Source organism: Oncorhynchus gorbuscha, linkage group LG23 (genome assembly GCF_021184085.1).
Source record: "Oncorhynchus gorbuscha isolate QuinsamMale2020 ecotype Even-year linkage group LG23, OgorEven_v1.0, whole genome shotgun sequence".
NCBI classification, from domain to species: domain Eukaryota; kingdom Metazoa; phylum Chordata; class Actinopteri; order Salmoniformes; family Salmonidae; genus Oncorhynchus; species Oncorhynchus gorbuscha.
In genome coordinates, this window is record NC_060195.1 from 6710576 (window position 1) to 6733519 (window position 22944).

General features: G+C 41.2%; 1 protein-coding gene across 1 annotated transcript in view; it reads right to left on the bottom strand.

Moving 5' to 3' along the window:
- Positions 1–22435, bottom strand: part of LOC124011550 (protocadherin-11 X-linked-like) — a 53498-nt gene extending 31063 nt beyond the window's left edge. The window contains exons 1-2 of the mRNA XM_046325008.1: positions 21738–22435; positions 4844–5423 (exon numbers count right to left, since the gene is read on the bottom strand). Of these exons, the coding sequence (XP_046180964.1) occupies positions 4844–5389 (546 nt within the window). The 5' untranslated portion in view covers positions 5390–5423; positions 21738–22435. The remainder of the gene's footprint in view (positions 1–4843; positions 5424–21737) is intronic.
- Positions 22436–22944: the final 509 nt, after the last annotated feature.

Genomic DNA, 22944 nt, shown 5'->3' on the forward strand with positions numbered 1-22944 from the left:
CGTCAGCCCTACGCAGTGGTGTAGTGGTGCTTTAAACATCACGCTGTGTGTGACTGCTGTCTTTCCGTCAGCCCTACGCAGTGGTGTAGTGGTGCTTTAAACATCACGCTGTGTGTGACTGCTGTCTTTCCGTCAGCCCTACGCAGTGGTGTAGTGGTGCTTTAAACGTCACGCTGTGTGTGACTGCTGTCTTTCCGTCAGCCCTACGCAGTGGTGTAGTGGTGCTTTAAACATCACGCTGTGTGTGACTGCTGTCTTTCCGTCAGCCCTACGCAGTGGTGTAGTGGTGCTTTAAACGTCATGCTTTTTTTGCATACCCATTGTGGCCTTAGTTAGCATTTACTGGTAGTCATCATACAGGTGAAACATATTTCCTACCCTACTGACTACCGATGTGAGCTGCTCCATGCCAAAACCGGCTGAGAGTTGCACACCCTTGCTGCCTGCAGATGATATTCCACTGAAAATGGGCTATATGAGCAGCCGCGCATGTGAATATATGTCACGTGCTTTGCGATTGTGTAGGCTACTTTGTGCATGATTTCTCTACTGTGTACTACATAATTATTACGGTTGCAGTCCTTTCAGAATCACGAACCTGTCACACGCTGAAGGCCTATAGGTTTTGCGAATGCGCAAACATGTGTTTATTAATAGATTTAAAGACCGTGACGATATTCATGTTTCAACAAAGGAGTGTTACACATTTGGCCTGGCGAAGCAGTATTATGCGCTGACTGAATGGAAGCTGATAATTATGAGGTTTTCTTTTTACTCCGCAGGTCTCGGCTAATCTCGGGAAGAAATGAAGAGTTCTCACCGTCCCGAGACCAACTCAAGACCGAGTACAAATGTATCCGACACCGAGACAAGACCGAGACACTCAATATGTGGTCTCGAGACCAGACTTGAGTACTACAACACTGTCAGGAACATAGCAGGAACACTGTGATGACACACGATGGAAACAGTTTCAGCTGGACGTCAGGGACATAGCAGGAACACTGTGATGACACACGATGGAAACAGTTTCAGCTGGACGTCAGGAACATAGCAGGAACACTGTGATGACACACGATGGAAACAGTTTCAGTTGGACGTCAGGAACATAGCAGGAACACTGTGATGACACACGATGGAAACAGTTTCAGCTGGACGTCAGGGACATAGCAGGAACACTGTGATGACACACGATGGAAACAGTTTCAGCTGGACGTCAGGAACATAGCAGGAACACTGTGATGACACACGATGGAAACAGTTTCAGCTGGACGTCAGGAACATAGCAGGAACACTGTGATGACACACGATGGAAACAGTTTCAGCTGGACGTCAGGGACATAGCAGGAACACTGTGATGACACACGATGGAAACAGTTTCAGCTGGACGTCAGGGACATAGCAGGAACACTGTGATGACACACGATGGAAACAGTTTCAGCTGGACGTCAGGGACATAGCAGGAACACTGTGATGACACACGATGGAAACAGTTTCAGCTGGACGTCAGGAACATAGCAGGAACACTGTGATGACACACGATGGAAACAGTTTCAGCTGGACGTCAGGGACATAGCAGGAACACTGTGATGACACACGATGGAAACAGTTTCAGCTGGACGTCAGGAACATAGCAGGAACACATTGGTAGTAAACCATTATTCTGTGTGGAGCTCCAAGACAAATCTCTGAGGACCATACAAAGATAGTCCAAGGGGTGGTTTAAAGACCATCGGCTATTCTAGGAATGCTTTTGCACAAGCCTCTATTGAACTAAACTGTGTCTTGTACTGTAAGAATGTATAGTGTTCAAATAGAAATCTGAATAGAAATCCAAAATGGATGTTGTTAGGAGATATATGGGAGGGGTTGAATAGAGCTGTAGGGTGGGACGAATAACAACAAGATAACCAATGTTACTAAGGAACTTTTGTGAAAGAGTACAGTTTGAAAGATATAGGGTAGAGGAAGGACAGGAGTTAAAAACAAACCACATAAAACTATTGTAAAATAGACTGTGTCCTTAAAATGTATATAGTATGTATAAGCTGGAAATACAGGCCTAAGTGTTGTCCATTAGTTTACTACAATTAGGGGAGGGGGGGGTAGGGTTAGAGGGTAATATATATATATATACGGTAGTATATATGCGGTAGTATGTACAATATATATATATTGTACATACTACCGTTCAAAAGTTTGGGGTCACATAGAAATGTTCTTGTTTTTGAAAGAAAAGCTCATTTTTTGTCCATTAAAAAAACCTCAAATTGATCAGAAATACAGTGTAGACATTGTTAATGTTGTAAATGACTATTGTAGCTGGAAATGGCTTATTCATTATGGAATAGCTACATAGGCGTACAGAAGCCCTAACCCGAAACAGCAACAATTACTCCTGTGTTCCAATGGCACGTTGTGTTAGCTAATACAAGTTTATCATTTTAAAAGGCTAATTGATTATTAGAAAACCATTTTGCAATTATGTTAGCACAGTTGAAAACTGTTGTCCTGATTAAAGAAGCAATACAACTGGCCTTCTTTAGACGAGTTGAGAATCTGGAGGATCAGCATTTGTGGATTCAATTACAAGCTCAAAATTGCTAGAAACAAATAACTTTCTTCTGAAACTCGTCAGTCTATTCTTGTTCTGAGAAATGAAGACTATTCCATGCGAGAAATTGCTAAGAAACTGAAGATCTCGTACAACGCTGTGTACTACTCCCTTCACAGAACAGAGCAAACTGGTCTAACCAGAATAGAAAGAGGAGTGGGAGGCCCCAGTGCACAACTGAGCAAGAGGACAAGTACATGTCTAGTTTGATAAACAGACGCCTCACAAGTCCTCAACTGGCAGCTTCATTAAATAGTACTTGCAAAACAGCTGTCTCAACGTCAACAGTGAAGAGGCAACTCTAGGATGCTGGCCTGTGACCCAACACACCTCCAGGCTGTGGAAGGGCTATTTGACCAAGAAGGAGACTGATGGAGTGCTGCATCAGATGCCCTGGCCTCCACAATCACCCAACCTCAACCCAATTGAGAGATGAATTAGACCACAGAGTGAAGGAAAAGCAGCCAACAAGTGCTCAGCATATGTGTTAACTCCTTCAACACTGAAGCTGGTTGAGAGAACGCCAAGCATGTGCAAAGCAGTCATCAAGGCAAAAGGTGGCTACTGGATCTCAAATATAAAATTTATTTTGATTGGTTTACACTTTGTTTTGGTTATGCATGATTCCATATGTGGTATTTCATAGTTTTAATGTCTTCACTGTTATTCTACAATGTAGAAAATAGTGGGGAAAAAAAGAGAAACAATTGAGTACAGAGTAGGTGTTCTAAAACGTTTGACCGGTAGTGTCTTCGTATGCTGTACCTGTATTTATGTTTATTGACTGCTATTCAGAAAACCTCTTTTGAATGAAAAGGATGGAGAGAAAATATAAAACAGCAATATTTACCCAAGACAAGATAAGATATGCAACTTAATTGAAATTGAAATTTAACTAGGGAAAAAAAAGAAGCTATGATAGGAAATGAATCGAAATAAATAAATTGAATCTAAATAAAACAAGGAAATAGAAAAGTAATAATATAAATGAGAGGAAATAAAAAATAAGGGAAATGACTGGGGAACATCATCGTTGCTATGTGCAGAATACTTGGCTGGTCATTTCCCAGGCATGAACAATTCAGGACATTTCAGCGGGGGAGGTCTTGGCATAGAAATGACTCATAAAAATGCAAATTGGTAATCAAGTAGGACATGGGTAGCAAGGATACTGTTAATGTTCACACAAAGCACACTTAATCTGATACACCCTGATAGACTCTTTACCATCTCACACTCCCCGCCCCCAAAAAAACATACTCATGTCACAGAGATGAGACAACCTCTGCAAAGCAACATTTTCATTGTAGTTGATTATTTTAGAAGACTGTCTGTTTACTTTACTTTACGTGTGTGTGTGTGTTTAGTACCACCTCCGTACAGCAAATGTTGTGCTTTATCTTCTCTCAAAAAAAAGATCTGAATTTGAATTGGCAAGCAGGCCTCAGATAATCTGCAATATTCATCTTCCTCCACGACGTATTGAGTATTGTCTAGACTATAAATTGGAGAATGCATGACATTATCCTACTTTCTGTTTTTAGGACGACTTCATTAAGGTAAGTGAGAATATTGCGCTGCGATTGAATAGAACATCAATTAGATGATAAAAAAAGAACATTGGGTTCTGCACGAGGCACCTATTACCATAACACAGTTCATTTTCTAGTCAATAATCTACAATATTCCCAACAATAAAACCTTTTTTTTTCCCCCTCTGAAAATTGGAGGAACACGCTGTGTCTGGTTTATAGCAAAACGACACCGCGCTTATCACTTGATACACATAATAACATAAAGCCTCTTCAAAGAAAGCATTGTAGTTACATGGTGGCCTAAGGCTCTGTTCTGATTTAAGCGTGGAAACGTGGCCCGTAAAGTCTAACAGCAAAGAACAGCTCTACTAACACACAGCCTTATGGGTTCAACTAAATGCAGGTGAACAGCAGTGACATTGGGAAGGGGTGGTACTGTATGTAGCTAGTTATCTTATCATATATCTAGTTAGGTTTTGCCTGTACATTTGTCTTTTCTGGAATCTTCAATGACGGTAAAATGATTTATGCTAGTGGTAAATGCCACAAATTACAATCTTCTGGTGTAATTATTTTTCCAACGAATAAGGATGAAAACAAATTATTCATAAAACATAACAAACTATTGGTCTTTATGTCAATCACACAAGCAGTGACAGTCACTCGAACCTGATAGAGAGAAGTGTGAGCTCACCTTGACAAGTTCATAGTGTTGGATCCCATTGATCCCCACATCTGGGTCAAATGCAGAGGGCACGGGGTACCGGGTGTTGATGGCAGTGTTCTCTGGGATGGAGATGTTTATTACGGTGGACTGGAAGAGTGGAGCGTTGTCATTGATGTCCTCAATCAGGAACCGGATCTTGACCAGACGGAAGATCTCGTCAGGCAGAACGGCGACCTCGATCTCGTAGAAGCAGCGCTTCTCGCTGAATACTCCCGAGCAGAGCTTCTCGCGGTCGATGCGGTGAGCCGTGGTGAAGATCTCCCCGGTGTTGGCCTCTACCCTCACCAAAGGCACATCGCCCGTTTTGTAGACAGGCTTAAACTGCAGTGGCGAGGTCAGCTTGAAGTCAGGGTCAAGGTTCAGGTCCAAGTCCTTCCGTAGGTTCCCGATGCGGACATTCTCGGGCTGTTCCTCCCTCACCGTGTAGTCCTTCTCTTGGGCCCAGGACAGCATGACCAGGCAGGTGAGCAACACCACCAACACATGAGTCTGACCTGCTAAGTCCATAATCATAGAGGATGGGAGCTTTCCTTGTAAGGATGCAACTCTGTCAGAGAGAGAGAGAGGGAGACAGAGAGAGACAGAGAGAGACAGAGAGAGAGACAGAGAGAGAGAGAGAGAGACAGAGAGAGAGACAGAGAGAGACAGGGAGAGAGAGAGGGAGAGAGAGAGAGAGACAGAGAGAGAGAGAGAGACAGAGAGAGACAGAGAGACAGAGAGAGACAGAGAGAGAGACAGAGAGAGACAGAGAGAGAGAGACAGAGAGAGAGAGACAGAGAGAGACAGAGAGAGACAGAGAGAGAGAGACAGAGAGACACAGAGAGAGACAGAGAGACACAGACAGACAGACAGACAGACAGACAGACAGACAGACAGACAGACAGACAGACAGACAGACAGACAGACAGACAGACAGACAGACAGACAGACAGACAGACAGACAGACAGACAGACAGACAGACAGACAGACAGACAGACGGAGGGGGTGAGGGAGACAGACAGAGAGAGAGAGACAGAGAGAGAAACAGAAAGAGAAACAGAGAGAGAGGGGAAGATAAATGATCTTGTTACTGCAAAAGTTACATGATACCCAGGTTACATCTGAAAATGGCACCTTATTCCCTGTATAGTGCACTACTTGTGACCAGCTCTCTATGATTTAACACAGTGCACTATATAAGAAACAGAGTTCTATTCCAGATCCATATATTCTGACTGTAATTAGTATGATTCTCACTAATGGAGAGGGTTGAACTTGACCTATCAACCTAACTAGCTCTGAGCCTGCATATCTCCAATGTCTTTGAGAGCAAATTAACAGCAGTTTTACACAATTAACCGACACCTCCGGTTGAACACAAAGACATGAAAAGGTTATTAGTTCACACATTTCCATCAATCCGTTACATTGAGGTAATCAACCAATTCATATTTTCCTCGCCGCAGGAGATCATCATTGGCGTAGTCAATAGACGACCTTGCATGAATGTTTGACGAGTTTACCTGGTGTGAGGTAGTACTTTTGGCACATGAGTTGACCTATGGTCCTTCTGTAGCTCAGTTGGTAGAGCATGGCGCTTGTAACGCCAGGGTAGTGGGTTCAATCCCCGGGACCACCCATACGTAGAATGTATTTACACATGACTGTAAGTTGCTTTGGATAAAAGCGTCTTCTAAATGGCATATATTATTATTATTATTACCTTTTGGGGGTGTCATCAGGGCTTTAAAGATACGTAGCTTTTGGGAATCAGTCAGATCATCACGAGCAGGAAACATGGGGAAAAAACACTTCAGATTTGTCCCCTGGTCAAAAGTACAACGTATGTGCATTGTATAGGCGCAGCGGTCTCAGTGCTAGAGGCGTCACAACCGACCCTGGTTCGATCCCGGGCTGTATCACAACTGGCCGTTATTGGGAGTCCCACCATGGGCGGCGCACAATTGGCCCAGTATCGTCCCGAGTTAGGGGAGGGGTTTATGAAGAAGAATATGTTCTTAAATGACTTTCCTAGCTAAATAAAGGTTAAATAAATTCATCATAATATATATATATATATATAGGGAATAGGTTACCACTCAGGATGCAGGCAGCATCCATCTTCCTGAACCACATATTAGAAATACATTGATCATTAACTCAGAAACTCATTTACTGAGTATCTAAATAAATATATTAAATAACCAGTAACATGAAAGATGACATGAATGCCATATGACAACACCATGTTCTGCACAACAATGAATCGACACATTACGATATGACAACACCATGTTCTGCACAACAATGAATCGACACATTACGATATGACAACACCATGTTCTGCACAACAATGAATCGACACATTACGAAAGCCACCATGTCTCACATTAGAATATTATAATCATACCAATGTAATCAGTAACATTAGTTGATCGTTTTCTCTAACATGCCACATGTATTGTTCTTAGATAGAAAAGAAGGTCTCTGACTGATCTCTCTCTCACTCTATCATTAAGCTCATGGTAAAATTAGTAAATAGTCAATAGTAAATCAACAGCCTAAGGGTTTCAGCACCATCTGACAGTATCAATATATCAGTGTTTTCTTATTTTATGCCAGTTTGCTTGATCGGTAGTTCCACCAATTATATCAAAGCTTTGTGTGCTGAAACCTGGCTAGAGGGCAAAGGTCCCTGTTGCCAAAAACAAACTAGGCCATCCAAAGAGGGACCATAGAGATAAGATGGCAGTCGCTCTGCTTGTTATAGCAAGAACAACTTTCAGGTTATTAGGATTAGAATTTATGCTCACGTGACACTTCAAAACGTTACGTATTTCACGTGTATTTATCCAGGACGTTCCATTGAGGTCTCCCTTTTTTACAAGGGAGACCTGGACGAAGGGGAGACTTAAAGTCTGCAGGTATAATGCATTGTGATGCCGTTGTGATGTATTGTAAAACATGTCGGCAGGGTAGCCGAGTGGTTAGAGTGTAGAGGTGGCAGGGTTGCCTAGTGGTTAGAGTGTAGAGGTGGCAGGGTAGCCTAGTGGTTAGAGTGTAGAGGTGGCAGGTCGCCTAGTGGTTAGAGTGTAGAGGTGGCAGGGTGGCCTAGTGGTTAGAGTGTAGAGGTGGCAGGTCGCCTAGTGGTTAGAGTGTAGAGATGGTAGGGTAGCGTAGTGGTCAGAGTGTAGAGGTGGCAGGGTGGCCTAGTGGTTAGAGTGTAGAGGTGGCAGGTCGCCTAGTGGTTAGAGTGTAGAGGTGGCAGGGTAGCCTAGTGGTTAGAGTGTAGGGGCGGCAGCGTAGCCTAGTGGTTAGAGTGTAGAGGTGGCAGGGTAGCCTAGTGGTTAGAGTGTAGAGGCAGCAGCTAGCCTAGTGGTTAGAGTGTAGAGGTGGCAGGGTAGCCTAGTGGTTAGAGTGTAGAGGTTGCACGGTAGCCTAGTGGTTAGAGTGTAGAGGTGGCAGGGTAGCCTAGTGGTTAGAGTGTAGAGGTGGCAGGGTAGCCTAGTGGTTAGAGTGTAGAGGTGGCAGGGTAGCCTAGTGGTTAGAGTGTAGAGGTGGCAGGGTAGCCTAGTGGTTAGAGTGTAGAGGTGGCACGGTAGCCTAGTGGTTAGAGTGTAGAGGTGGCACGGTAGCCTAGTGGTTAGAGTGTAGAGGCGGCAGGGTAGCCTAGTGGTTAGAGTGTAGAGGTGGCAGGGTAGCCTAGTGGTTAGAGTGTAGAGGTGGCAGGGTAGCCTAGTGGTTAGAGTGTAGAGGTGGCAAGGTAGCCTAGTGGTTAGAGTGTAGAGGCGGCAGAGTAGCCTAGTTGTTAGAGTGTAGAGGTGGCACGGTAGCCTAGTTGTTAGAGTGTAGAGGTGGCACGGTAGCCTAGTGGTTAGAGTGTAGAGGTGGCACGGTAGCCTAGTGGTTAGAGTGTAGAGGTGGCACGGTAGCCTAGTGGTTAGAGCGTTGGACTAGTAACCGGAAGGTTGCAAGTTCAAACCCCCGAGCTGACAAGGTACAAATCTGTCGTTCTGCCCCTGAACAGGCAGTTAGTTAACCCACTGTTCCTAGGCTGTCATTGCAAATAAGAATTTGTTCTTAACTGACTTGCCTAGTTAAATAAAAAAAATAGTACCAGACTTTGCTTACAGTATGCATCAGCCTCAGTAACAAACATTCTTATTTTTTTTTATATATATTTTTTTTTACTTTAGTATCAAGAAATATTCCAATAGCTTGGAATGTTTTCTCTACCACTCCATAAGAACAGGGAACAGTAGTGATTTTTTAAATTAACTATCAACCCATTTCCAGGCTCCCTTGTCTGGTGAAAATACTAGAATCATTGGTCAACAAACAGCTATGTTATTATCAATCTGTAAACCTTGTTATTGTTCTTAATATAAATCCATCTGGATTCTGAACCAAAACATAGCACTACTACGGCTGCTACGCTTGTTGTAAATGATATTGCAAATGCCTTGTGCTGTCGTGTTTGTAGACTTGACAAAAGCTTTTGATACTGTAGACCATGTTATTATATTGAATAAACAGTCCTGATATGATACTGTAGGCCATGTTATTATATTGAATAAGCTGTCCTGATAGGATACTGTAGACCATGTTATTATATTGAATAAGCTGTCCTGATATGATACTGTAGACCATGTTATTATATTGAATAAACAGTCCTGATATGATACTGTAGGCCATGTTATTATATTGAATAAGCTGTCCTGATAGGATACTGTAGACCATGTTATTATATTGAATAAGCTGTCCTGATAGGATACTGTAGACCATGTTATTATATTGAATAAGCTGTCCTGATAGGATACTGTAGGCCATGTTATTATATTGAATAAGCTGTCCTGATAGGATACTGTAGACCATGTTATATTGAATAAGCTGTCCTGATAGGATACTGTAGGCCATGTTATTATATTGAATAAGCTGTCCTGATAGGATACTGTAGACCATGTTATTATATTGAATAAGCTGTCCTGATAGGATACTGTAGACCATGTTATTATATTGAATAAGCTGTCCTGATAGGATACTGTAGACCATGTTATATTGAATAAGCTGTCCTGATAGGATACTGTAGGCCATGTTATTATATTGAATAAGCTGTCCTGATAGGATACTGTAGACCATGTTATTATATTGAATAAGCTGTCCTGATAGGATACTGTAGACCATGTTATTATATTGAATAAGCTGTCCTGATAGGATACTGTAGACCATGTTATTATATTGAATAAGCTGTCCTGATAGGATACTGTAGACCATGTTATTATATTGAATAAGCTGTCCTGATAGGATACTGTAGACCATGTTATTATATTGAATAAGCTGTCCTGATAGGATACTGTAGACCATGTTATTATATTGAATAAGCTGTCCTGATAGGATACTGTAGACCATGTTATTCGGTTGAAAAAGCTGTCCTCTCTGTGACAAAACTCAGGCCATCACAGTAGATGGATCAAATCGGAGTTCCTTGAGTTACATAAATGGGTTCCCCAAGGTTCATTACTCGGCCCACTACTGTTTACAATCAATATAAATAACATTAGTAATGCTGTAAAAATATATATATTGATTTGTATGCAGATGATACAGTGTTGAATTCCATTGCCCCATCAGTGGACCAAACCTTTTCACATTTGAAGTTTGATTTTCAACCATTGCAGAGATAACGGTTGGATCTAAAGTTAGTGCCAAATGCAAACACACCAAAATGCATGGGTTTTTTTAGGTTCCAAATGGATCCATATTTAAATGCATTTGTAATGACTAGTTTGAACGGTATAAAAATTGAGCGAGTTCCTTTATAAAGATATTTTGGTATCTGGTTTGATGACAAAGTGTCATTTATAAAACATTTCACTGAGCTGGTTAAGAAGTTGAAGTTCAAGGTTTGTTTCTTTGTATGTGCAAAGTTTTAGACTGATCCAATGAAACATTGCCTTTCTGTGAAATAATTTGTGTCAAATGTGCCTAATTTGTTTATTAGTAACTTTTCAAGTTCATAACTGTGCACTGTCCTCAAACAATAGCATGGTATTATTTCGCTGTAATAGCTACTGTAAATTGGACAGTGCAGTTAGATTAACAAGAATTTAAGCTTTCTGCTAATATCAGATATGTCTATGTCCTGGGAAAATGTCTTGTTACTTACAACCTCATGCTAATCGCATTAGCGCACATTAGCTCAACCATCCCGCTGGTGGGACACAGATCTGTAGAGATCCTTAAGAGGTTTTTAATGTCTATTATAGATTATGGAGATATTATCTACATGCATGCAGCAGCAACCATCCTTAAAACACTAGATGCTGTTTTCCATTGTGCCCTTAGGTTTATTACCGGTGATGGTTCTAGAACTCACCATTAGGCCCTTAGGTTTATTACCGGTGATGGTTCTAGAACTCACCATTAGGCCCTTAGGTTTATTACCGGTGATGGTTCTAGAACTCACCATTAGGCCCTTAAGTTTGTTACTGGTGATGGTTCTAGAACTCACCATTGGGCCCTTAGGTTCATTACAGGTGAAGATTCTAGAACTCACCATTAGGCCCTTAAGTTTGTTACTGGTGATGGTTCTAGAACTCACCATTAGGCCCTTAAGTTTATTACCGGTGATGGTTCTAGAACTCACCATTGGGCCCTTAGGTTCATTACAGGTGAAGGTTCTAGAACTCACCATTAGGCCCTTAGGTTTATTACCGGTGATGGTTCTAGAACTCACCATTGGGCCCTTAGGTTTATTACCGGTGATGGTTCTAGAACTCACCATTGGGCCCTTAGGTTTATTAACGGTGATGGTTCTAGAACTCACCATTGGGCCCTTAGGTTTATTACCGGTGATGGTTCTAGAACTCACCATTGGGCCCTTAGGTTTATTACTGGTGATGGTTCTAGAACTCACCATTAGGCCCTTAGGTTTGTTACCGGTGATGGTTCTAGAACTCACCATTGGGCCTTTAGGTTTATTACCGGTGATGGTTCTAGAACTCACCATTGGGCCCTTAGGTTTATTACCGGTGATGGTTCTAGAACTCACCATTGTGCCCTTAGGTTTGTTACCGGTGATGGTTCTAGAACTCACCATTAGGCCCTTAGGTTTATTACCGGTGAAGGTTCTAGAACTCACCATTAGGCCCTTAGGTTTATTACCGGTGATGGTTCTAGAACTCACCATTAGGCCCTTAAGTTTGTTACTGGTGATGGTTCTAGAACTCACCATTGGGCCCTTAGGTTCATTACAGGTGAAGATTCTAGAACTCACCATTAGGCCCTTAAGTTTGTTACTGGTGATGGTTCTAGAACTCACCATTAGGCCCTTAAGTTTATTACCGGTGATGGTTCTAGAACTCACCATTGGGCCCTTAGGTTCATTACAGGTGAATGTTCTAGAACTCACCATTAGGCCCTTAGGTTTATTACCTGTGATGGTTCTAGAACTCACCATTGGGCCCTTAGGTTTATTACCGGTGATGGTTCTAGAACTCACCATTGGGCCCTTAGGTTTATTACCTGTGATGGTTCTAGAACTCACCATTAGGCCCTTAGGTTTATTACCGGTGATGGTTCTAGAACTCACCATTGGGCCCTTAGGTTTGTTACTGGTGATGGTTCTAGAACTCACCATTGGGCCCTTAGGTTCATTACAGGTGAAGATTCTAGAACTCACCATTAGGCCCTTAAGTTTGTTACTGGTGATGGTTCTAGAACTCACCATTAGGCCCTTAAGTTTATTACCGGTGATGGTTCTAGAACTCACCATTGGGCCCTTAGGTTCATTACAGGTGAAGGTTCTAGAACTCACCATTAGGCCCTTAGGTTTATTACCGGTGATGGTTCTAGAACTCACCATTGGGCCCTTAGGTTTATTACCGGTGATGGTTCTAGAACTCACCATTGGGCCCTTAGGTTTATTAACGGTGATGGTTCTAGAACTCACCATTGGGCCCTTAGGTTTATTACCGGTGATGGTTCTAGAACTCACCATTGGGCCCTTAGGTTTATTACCGGTGATGGTTCTAGAACTCACCATTAGGCCCTTAGGTTTGTTACCGGTGATGGTTCTAGAACTCACCATTGGGCCTTTAGGTTTATTACCGGTGATGGTTCTAGAACTCACCATTGGGCCCTTAGGTTTATTACCGGTGATGGTTCTAGAACTCACCATTGTGCCCTTAGGTTTGTTACCGGTGATGGTTCTAGAACTCACCATTAGGCCCTTAGGTTTATTACCGGTGAAGGTTCTAGAACTCACCATTAGGCCCTTAGGTTTATTACCGGTGATGGTTCTAGAACTCACCATTAGGCCCTTAAGTTTGTTACTGGTGATGGTTCTAGAACTCACCATTGGGCCCTTAGGTTTATTACCGGTGATGGTTCTAGAACTCACCATTGGGCCCTTAGGTTTATTAACGGTGATGGTTCTAGAACTCACCATTGGGCCCTTAGGTTTATTACCGGTGATGGTTCTAGAACTCACCATTGGGCCCTTAGGTTTATTACCGGTGATGGTTCTAGAACTCACCATTAGGCCCTTAGGTTTGTTACCGGTGATGGTTCTAGAACTCACCATTGGGCCTTTAGGTTTATTACCGGTGATGGTTCTAGAACTCACCATTGGGCCCTTAGGTTTATTACCGGTGATGGTTCTAGAACTCACCATTGTGCCCTTAGGTTTGTTACCGGTGATGGTTCTAGAACTCACCATTAGGCCCTTAGGTTTATTACCGGTGAAGGTTCTAGAACTCACCATTAGGCCCTTAGGTTTATTACCGGTGATGGTTCTAGAACTCACCATTAGGCCCTTAAGTTTGTTACTGGTGATGGTTCTAGAACTCACCATTGGGCCCTTAGGTTCATTACAGGTGAAGATTCTAGAACTCACCATTAGGCCCTTAAGTTTGTTACTGGTGATGGTTCTAGAACTCACCATTAGGCCCTTAAGTTTATTACCGGTGATGGTTCTAGAACTCACCATTGGGCCCTTAGGTTCATTACAGGTGAAGGTTCTAGAACTCACCATTAGGCCCTTAGGTTTATTACCGGTGATGGTTCTAGAACTCACCATTGGGCCCTTAGGTTTATTACCGGTGATGGTTCTAGAACTCACCATTGGGCCCTTAGGTTTATTACCTGTGATGGTTCTAGAACTCACCATTAGGCCCTTAGGTTTATTACCGGTGATGGTTCTAGAACTCACCATTGGGCCCTTAGGTTTATTACCGGTGATGGTTCTAGAACTCACCATTAGGCCCTTAAGTTTATTACCGGTGATGGTTCTAGAACTCACCATTGGGCCCTTAGGTTCATTACAGGTGAAGGTTCTAGAACTCACCATTAGGCCCTTAGGTTTATTACCGGTGATGGTTCTAGAACTCACCATTGGGCCCTTAGGTTTATTACCGGTGATGGTTCTAGAACTCACCATTGGGCCCTTAGGTTCATTACAGGTGAAGGTTCTAGAACTCACCATTAGGCCCTTAAGTTTGTTACTGGTGATGGTTGTAAAACTCACCATTGTGTTTTGTTTCAAAAACTGGGTTGGCCTCTTTGTATGTAAGGAGAGAGCGGTATTTTCTTGTGTTTATCTACAAAGCACTCATGCAGAAACTTCCTGTGTATTTATCATCATTAATTCAATTTAGACTTCCAAATGACCAAACCCAGTCTCAGGCTTGGATAACACTGGAGGCCCCTTCGGTCTCCACAGAGTTGGGTAAAGCTGCTTTTTATTTTGTGGCCCCCTTCATGTGGAACAACTTACAGAGCTCTCTGAAATGAGATGTTCTGCTCCCCCTTAGTCAGTTCAGAGTGATGATCAGAGACCACTAAGTTGATAAATGTGTCTGTTATTCTTAATATGTTTTGTAATTGTGTATATTGTTTGTGTTTGATTCATTTTTGCAGGGCTCATCTGTAAAAGAGATCGTACATAACACCGAACAGCTGTACTACACCGGGGTTAGGATTAGGTTTAGACTCATTATAGGGTTAGGTTTAGACTCATTATGGGGTTAGGATTAGACTCATTATGGGGTTAGGATTAGGTTTAGACTCATTATAGGGTTAGGTTTAGACTCATTATGGGGTTAGGATTAGACTCATTATGGGGTTAGGATTAGGTTTAGACTCATTATGGGGTTAGGTTTAGACTCATTATGGGGTTAGGATTAGACTCATTATAGGGTTAGGATTAGACTCATTATAGGGTTAGGTTTAGACTCATTATAGGGTTAGGTTTAGACTCATTATAGGGTTAGGTTTAGACTCATTATAGGGTTAGGTTTAGACTCATTATAGGGTTAGGTTTAGACTCATTATAGGATTAGGTTTAGACTCATTATAGGGTTAGGATTAGACTCATTATGGGGTTAGGTTTAGACTCATTATAGGATTAGGTTTAGACTCATTATAGGGTTAGGATTAGACTCATTATAGGGTTAGGATTAGACTCATTATGGGGTTAGGTTTAGATTCATTATAGGGTTAGGTTTAGACTCATTATAGGGTTAGGATTAGACTCATTATGGGGTTAGGATTAGACTCATTATAGGGTTAGGATTAGACTCATTATAGGGTTAGGATTAGGTTTAGACTCATTATAGGGTTAGGTTTAGACTCATTATGGGGTTAGGATTAGACTCATTATGGGGTTAGGATTAGACTCATTATGGGGTTAGGATTAGACTCATTATGGGGTTAGGATTAGACTCATTATGGGGTTAGGATTAGACTCATTATCGGGTTAGGATTAGACTCATTATGGGGTTAGGATTAGACTCATTATGGGGTTAGAGTCATTATAGGGTTAGAGTCATTATAGGGTTAGGTTTAGACTCATTAGAATCCTGTTGGGATAGAAAAACATGGCTGACGGTATCTACATGACAGACATCTATTTGAAGGTGACTCTCTGCAGTATAAAACAGTGTTGTCATATGAATGAAACGCTGCATGGGGGTTGTGATTTGCTTGACTGTGAAGTTGGCACCTTTCCTAAAGGCAAAGAAGGGTTCATTACTATTCACTGTGCCACGTGTGAAGAGGAGTCCAAGGCTGAACCAAACCATGGATAATGATAAACACTCTCTTCAAAACTATACATTGGATCTGATGGGGTTGAGCAATGAGCTTCAACTTTACAAATGCAAAACATGTACAGTTTGGCAATGAAGAATCGGGAAAAATAATGTCGAGGACATTTTTTTTTTAATGTTTCAATGTCAATCAAGCAGAACATCTTTCCATGCAAACATTTTACTAGATTCCAGAAAAAGTTATTTTGAGCTGTGAGACTCAGCAGACAACTCTGCTTCTCTCCTCTCTCTCTCTCTCTCTCTCTCTCTCTCTCTCTCTCTCTCTCTCTCTCTGGAGACAGAGCTGAGCAGGGGGGGCTAGTAGCAGACAACTCTGCTTCTCTCCTCTCTCTCTCTCTCTGGAGACAGAGCTGAGCAGGGGGGGCTAGTAGCAGACAACTCTGCTTCTCTCCTCTCTCTCTCTCTGGAGACAGAGCTGAGCAGGGGGGGCTGGTAGCAGACAACTCTGCTTCTCTCCTCTCTCTCTCTCTGGAGACAGAGCTGAGCAGGGGGGGCTGGTAGCAGACAACTCTGCTTCTCTCCTCTCTCTCTCTCTGGAGACAGAGCTGAGCAGGGGGGGCTAGTAGCAGACAACTCTGCTTCTCTCCTCTCTCTCTCTCTCTGGAGACAGAGCTGAGCAGGGGGGGCTAGTAGCAGACAGCTCCTGGATCACTTTACATGACAATATGATGGACAGGCCACGCGGGCAGGGTAGTATTATCAGACTGACCTGTGGAAGAGGAGAGAGGGGGGCAGAGGGGGGAAACACCTTCACTTTCCCAAAGAATCTATTGATCTGGCATCTTAAAATGGAAGTTTGATGGAGTGACTCCAGCAATGGAGGAGCCGCAACAAACTCCTCTATCCAAAAGACTGTGATGTGGGTTTCCATGGATATACAGCGCCAGTTTGGACACACCTCATTGCAGTGTTTTTCTTTATTGTTTTACTATTTTCAAGAGAATGCCAAGAGTGTGCAAAGCTGTCATCAAGGCAAAAGATGGCTAATTTGAAGAATCTCAAATATAAAATATATTTTGATTTGTTTAACACTTTTTGGGGGGAGGGGTCTCCACATGATTCCATATGTGTTATTTCAGTTTTAATGTCTTCACGATTATTCTACATTGTAGAAAATAGTTTTCAATTATTTTTTTTAAAAGCCTGCAATGAGTTATGTCCAAACTGTTGACTGGTACTGTACATTAAGAGATGTTTCTAAACGCATTGCAAGCTGGACTTGCAAAGGGACACAATCTTGGTAACGCCAGGCTCTATCTCTCCTGGTACCATTGATCGTCGACAGACTGGCAGACAGACAGGTTTATTGTCAAGATCTATTCAGTCTCCCTTTAAAAGATCTATAGCCTCGAAGTTTCCTTATCTAGTTGTCACAAGAGGAATAATGGTGGATTTCTCTTGACTGAGTAATGACTTTGGTCTTCACAGCTGGGGCAGATTAAATTCCAAATGCCAAAGGGGTTCCTGCTGATAAGAATGAACCATTGTAAAATAGCTAAATCATATTTACTCTTCGTTAATTGTGTTCGGCTAAGACAAATACCATTTCCATATGTCTTAATTTTTCAGTCAAATTTGTGAAAAAAATCTAATTTAGGACCCAATGTAGAGTAAATGCTTCAATCATATATCAACACCGAGGGAAAATAAATCAAACATTTCAAATTTCCTCTCCCATATTTTCTAGTTAGAAATGTCAACACGATGAGATAATAATCAAAATAATTTCTGTTTAATATAAGAAAGAGGACTTCAAGATATTCCATCCAGCATTAACAATCACCAACACAGACGTGATAAATTCACATAAATTGGCACGAAAATCCTTATCACATCTTGTCACGTCAGTTAATCTGATATTACTGTAAATGACCTCTAGAGGGCAGTAAAGGGACATATTAGTTAACTACACATGGAATACGACCAACGCCAATATAAAGATCACTATCATTTGATGCTACATAATGCTACAGTAAAATAATCAATATTTTGCTAACATTTGCTTTATTCAAACGTTTGATTGGATAGTCAAATAACTATTGGTAGCTATCGAGAGTAGTGAATAGTATTAGTTATATATATATATATTTTTCGTTTGCTTTCTGTGCCCTTTCCTAGAATTCTCGAGAAACCATTTGTTTAGTAACCAGTATTATAATTTTTTTTTTACATCTACGCATTTGGAAAAAAATTGTTCAATGCAGCAGGATTAAATAAAACATGTTTGTTGTGTTAGCCAAATAGTCGATGAAGACTATACTGTTAAATACTCATATTACACACACAATTGATACCATCATTGTTCGTGCGTCTGATGGTGGCCATGCTCTATGATACAGACATTACATTACGCAGGTGCAAATTATTCTGTATCGTTCTGAATCGTTGTGGAAGTTAGGCTACTGAAACATCATGTGTGTGACAATACAATTCAAATACAATGATAGTTCAAATTGTATTGGAACGTGCACAAGTACAGTGAAATGCTTAACTTGCATGCTCAACCCAACAGGGTAATTATTAATTATTAATTAATATCAACACAGTTATAACTAATAATATATACCCCGTATATAGTGTTCTATCTTATTTACTATATATATATATATATAAGAAAAACACAAGAAATAGTAAATAAGATAGAACGCTATATACAGGGTCAGTGCCAATACCAAATGTACCATGTGCAGGGATAATAGAGTATTTCAGCTATTTACATATAGGAGGATATTAGGAGAAAGTGATTGGTATTATTAATCACAATATTAATTATAATATTAATAATATCATACAAATAATAAGGGGAAAGAGGAGAGCCATTCATAACTACATTTTGAAGGATGTGACTGAAGAATCATTGTTTTGGACACTATTGCTATAGCTTCAGCAGCTATAAAACCCATAATGCAATGTAAAAACCAACTGCTTATCAGTGTGTGGACTTGTAAGAGGCAACTTCAGTCAAATATAAAACTGCACATCCAGGTGAAATACTCAGGTGTCATACTTAATTAGCAGAATAACAGTTTATCATTCAACTAAGCAACGGTTAATTACCACAACTAAGGTCTACCAAGGAATGGTTAGTTACCACAACTAAGGTCTACTAAGGAATGGTTAGTTACCACAACTAAGGTCTACTAAGGAATGGTTAGTTACCACAACTAAGGTCTACTAAGGAATGGTTAGTTACCACAACTAAGGTCTACTAAGGAATGGTTAGTTACCACAACTAAGGTCTACTAAGGAATGATTAGTTACCACAACTAAGGTCTACTAAGGAATGGTTAGTTACCACAACTAAGGTCTACTAAGGAATGGTTAGTTACCACAACTAAGGTCTACTAAGGAATGGTTAGTTACCACAACTAAGGTCTACTAAGGAATGGTTAGTTACCACAACTAAGGTCTACTAAGGAATGGTTAGTTACCACAACTAAGGTCTACTAAGGAATGATTAGTTACCACAACTAAGGTCTACTAAGCAGTGGTTAGTTACCACAACTAAGGTCTACTAAGGAATGGTTAGTTACCACAACTAAGGTCTACTAAACAGTGGTTAGTTACCACAACTAAGGTCTACTAAGCAGTGGTTAGTTACCACAACTAAGGTCTACTAAGCCACAACTAAGGTGGTTTAGTTACCACAACTAAGGTCTACTAAGGAATGGTTAGTTACCACAACTAAGGTCTACTAAGGAATGATTAGTTACCACAACTAAGGTCTACTAAGCAGTGGTTAGTTACCACAACTAAGGTCTACTAAGGAATGGTTAGTTACCACAACTAAGGTCTACTAAACAGTGGTTAGTTACCACAACTAAGGTCTACTAAGCAGTGGTTAGTTACCACAACTAAGGTCTACTAAGCAGTGGTTAGTTACCACAACTAAGGTCTACTAAGGAATGGTTAGTCACCACAACTAAGGTCTACTAAGGAATGGTTAGTTACCACAACTAAGGTCTACTAAGGAATGGTTAGTTACCACAACTAAGGTCTACTAAGGAATGGTTAGTTACCACAACTAAGGTCTAGTAAGGAATGGTTAGTTACCACAACTAAGGTCTACTAAGGAATGGTTAGTTACCACAACTAAGGTCTACTAAGGAATGGTTAGTTACCACAACTAAGGTCTAGTAAGGAATGGTTAGTTACCACAACTAAGGTCTACTAAGGAATGGTTAGTTACCACAACTAAGGTCTAGTAAGGAATGGTTAGTTACCACAACTAAGGACTACTAAGCAGTGGTTAGTTACCACAACTAAGGTCTACTAAGCAGTGGTTAGTTACCACAACTAAGGTCTACCAAGCAGTGGTATAGGCCTACATTTAAATGTATATAAAACTAAGATTATGAACACTTCTGAACAAGTTTAGATCTAAGCACTAAAGCTTTTATCAATCTCTGTTAGCCTGCACTGCAATCCATATCAATTATCAGAAAACATTTGTCTAAGAGTAAATTCAGGCTTGTCATCTAAGTCAGGAAATCATTAACCAATCAATCTGGATAACATCCGTGAATAAAATATATGAATAGCCTCCATTTTTATCATATACGGTATAGGCCTATGGTTAGTTAGATAATCGAATCGACCTAAGCTTCAATAACAGTATGTCATCGCCTGCTGTTTTAGAGGCAATGTGGAGAGATGGAAACTGACGGATCTGTTGACCAATGAATCCCCTCAATACAATGAAGCACCGGGGACGTTGAGCATCAATATGGTTCCCTAGCTTCCCTTATAGCCTATTGGGTGTCGTTTTCGAGCATGGAGTGTATGTATACTGTGTTTATTATACAGCATATGTGTTCCTCAAGAGCACTAATCAGTCCAATGTCAAAAAAATGGACCTACTGGCAATGCTCATGGGAAAGAGGATAATGCCCCCGAAGTTGAAAGATGCCTGCCTGGCTCTGTGTGCATTATCCATAATGATATTAGCCAGGAAGTTATGGACTAGTCAGGATAGTCATTAACAGCCATGTGGGTTAGCAGCGTGGTTAAGGTTGGTGTTAGGTGACTGTGCCAGCTGGTGACCGCTCTGCGATTCCTGACGAACAACGATAACTTGCTTATTAAACATGCAGTCAAAAAAAAACTCACCTGTCGAAAGGTATGCTGTAGCCTAGCTTGAACATTTGATTTGAAAACAATGTAGCTATATTGACTATGCACGGATTGAATAACTCATGCCCGGCCGAAAATAATGGTCATGCGACAGCTATGGTTGAAAAGTATAGTGAGTAATATCCTATAGGCTGCTTGAAGTAAATATAAATGTTTTGAAATAGATCGTGACCATAACTATAACGGCGACTATAATAGCTACGATGAACGGAATCCTTTTTTGCACTATGGACGGACTGACCAAATCCGATGCGTAAAGACATGGCGCAATGGGGTTCCTCGTTTTAACACTGAATGTGATTCTTGTAATTTTATCTATAAATTATTTGACAACATTATGGTGGCATGCATGCAACCCCAGTTATCGAGGGATGCGAATCAACTGCGATGCGGCAGATGGTCGGCAGGTTTGCGTAAATTTGTGGTAAATTCGGATTCCTTTAGCGATACCGACATCATAAAGTATTTTCATCTATATAGGTTGAACAATTTCCTCTTAAAATGTACATAACATTTCCATATGACATGAGACATTGACAACTTGTAGGCTGGTATTGAGAATTAAATAAGCTAATACTATACATCAATGTTGTTACCATTTTTTTTACTTGACTCTAGTGATTATAATAATAATGCTTACCTTATATCCCTTTGAAACAGAATATGTCAAATCAATCGCAATTCCCGTCACGTAGCGACATCACTGCTTTAGAAGAAGTGCCATAGAATTACACTGAAGTGGAATAGAGGAGAGAAAAAGATCCTGTTCTGGTAGCGGGAATCAAATATAACGCAAATAAATAGGGTTATCCGCTACAGAAAATGATCCATGTCATAAAAAGTCTATGGTCCACATTCGAAAGGCAAAAAAAGCATTGCTTGCGGAATAACTTTGTAACTCGAAGAGCCGACGTAAATCCTCTTCGGATATCTTGAGTTAAGCGTGGTTCAATTACGGTGCGGCAGGAGAGATGCTGATGGTCCAAGTTGATTGAGTCACATGAAATAGCCCTAGCCCTACGTGTGTGTGTGTGTTTTTTAAATGTTTTCTCCTGATATAAATGGTGAAAACCGCTTGTATGGAAGATCGTTTCACTCAGCATGTGTTAAAGCTTCCAAGCGCATAAACTTCCATCCAAGAACGCGCAAAAATGAAACAGTTTGGTACGATGTCTGAAAACTTCAATTCTGACAAAAACTGTTTTCATTTTTGTAAAGGTTATTATACAGCAACAACAAAAAATAACACATAAATGAACTGTAGCCTGGGTAGTGTTCTGTCCCCCAAAGGAGTTTGGGTGAAAGTGTTCCTTAGTGCGGCATCACTTACAGCGGGGCCGACGGTATGCTGTATCAGTGTGCTAAACTGTGCCTAGTTGTCTCAGTAGTATTGTATGAATCCGATCCCTCAGTACTGCCCGCCTCTCTGCCTCCGACTGACATCACTGTGAGAGGAGGAGCCTACAGCAAATAATACAGCTCCCATCTTCTCCCATCCTCTTAAAGCTGTACTGTAAACAGAAGATGCCTGCATTGTTTTAGCTGGGTGTGTAGAGTATAGTGTTGACCACAACAAGCACCCCAAGATGCATCGGCTCTGCTGTAGCGTAGCCTAGCCTGGCTCCAATAACTACCTGACTAAGAGGGGGCACTGCACCAGCCTAGCCTCGTCAATCTGGCTCCAATAACCGCCTGAGAAAGAGGGGGGCACTGTTCACTTTTCGAATAAATGTTACTTCTTAACAGGGGAGGTCATGACCATATCCAAATTTGTATTTGTATTTTATTTCACCTTTATTTAACCAGGTAGGCAAGTAGAGAACACCTTTATTTAACCAGGTAGGCAA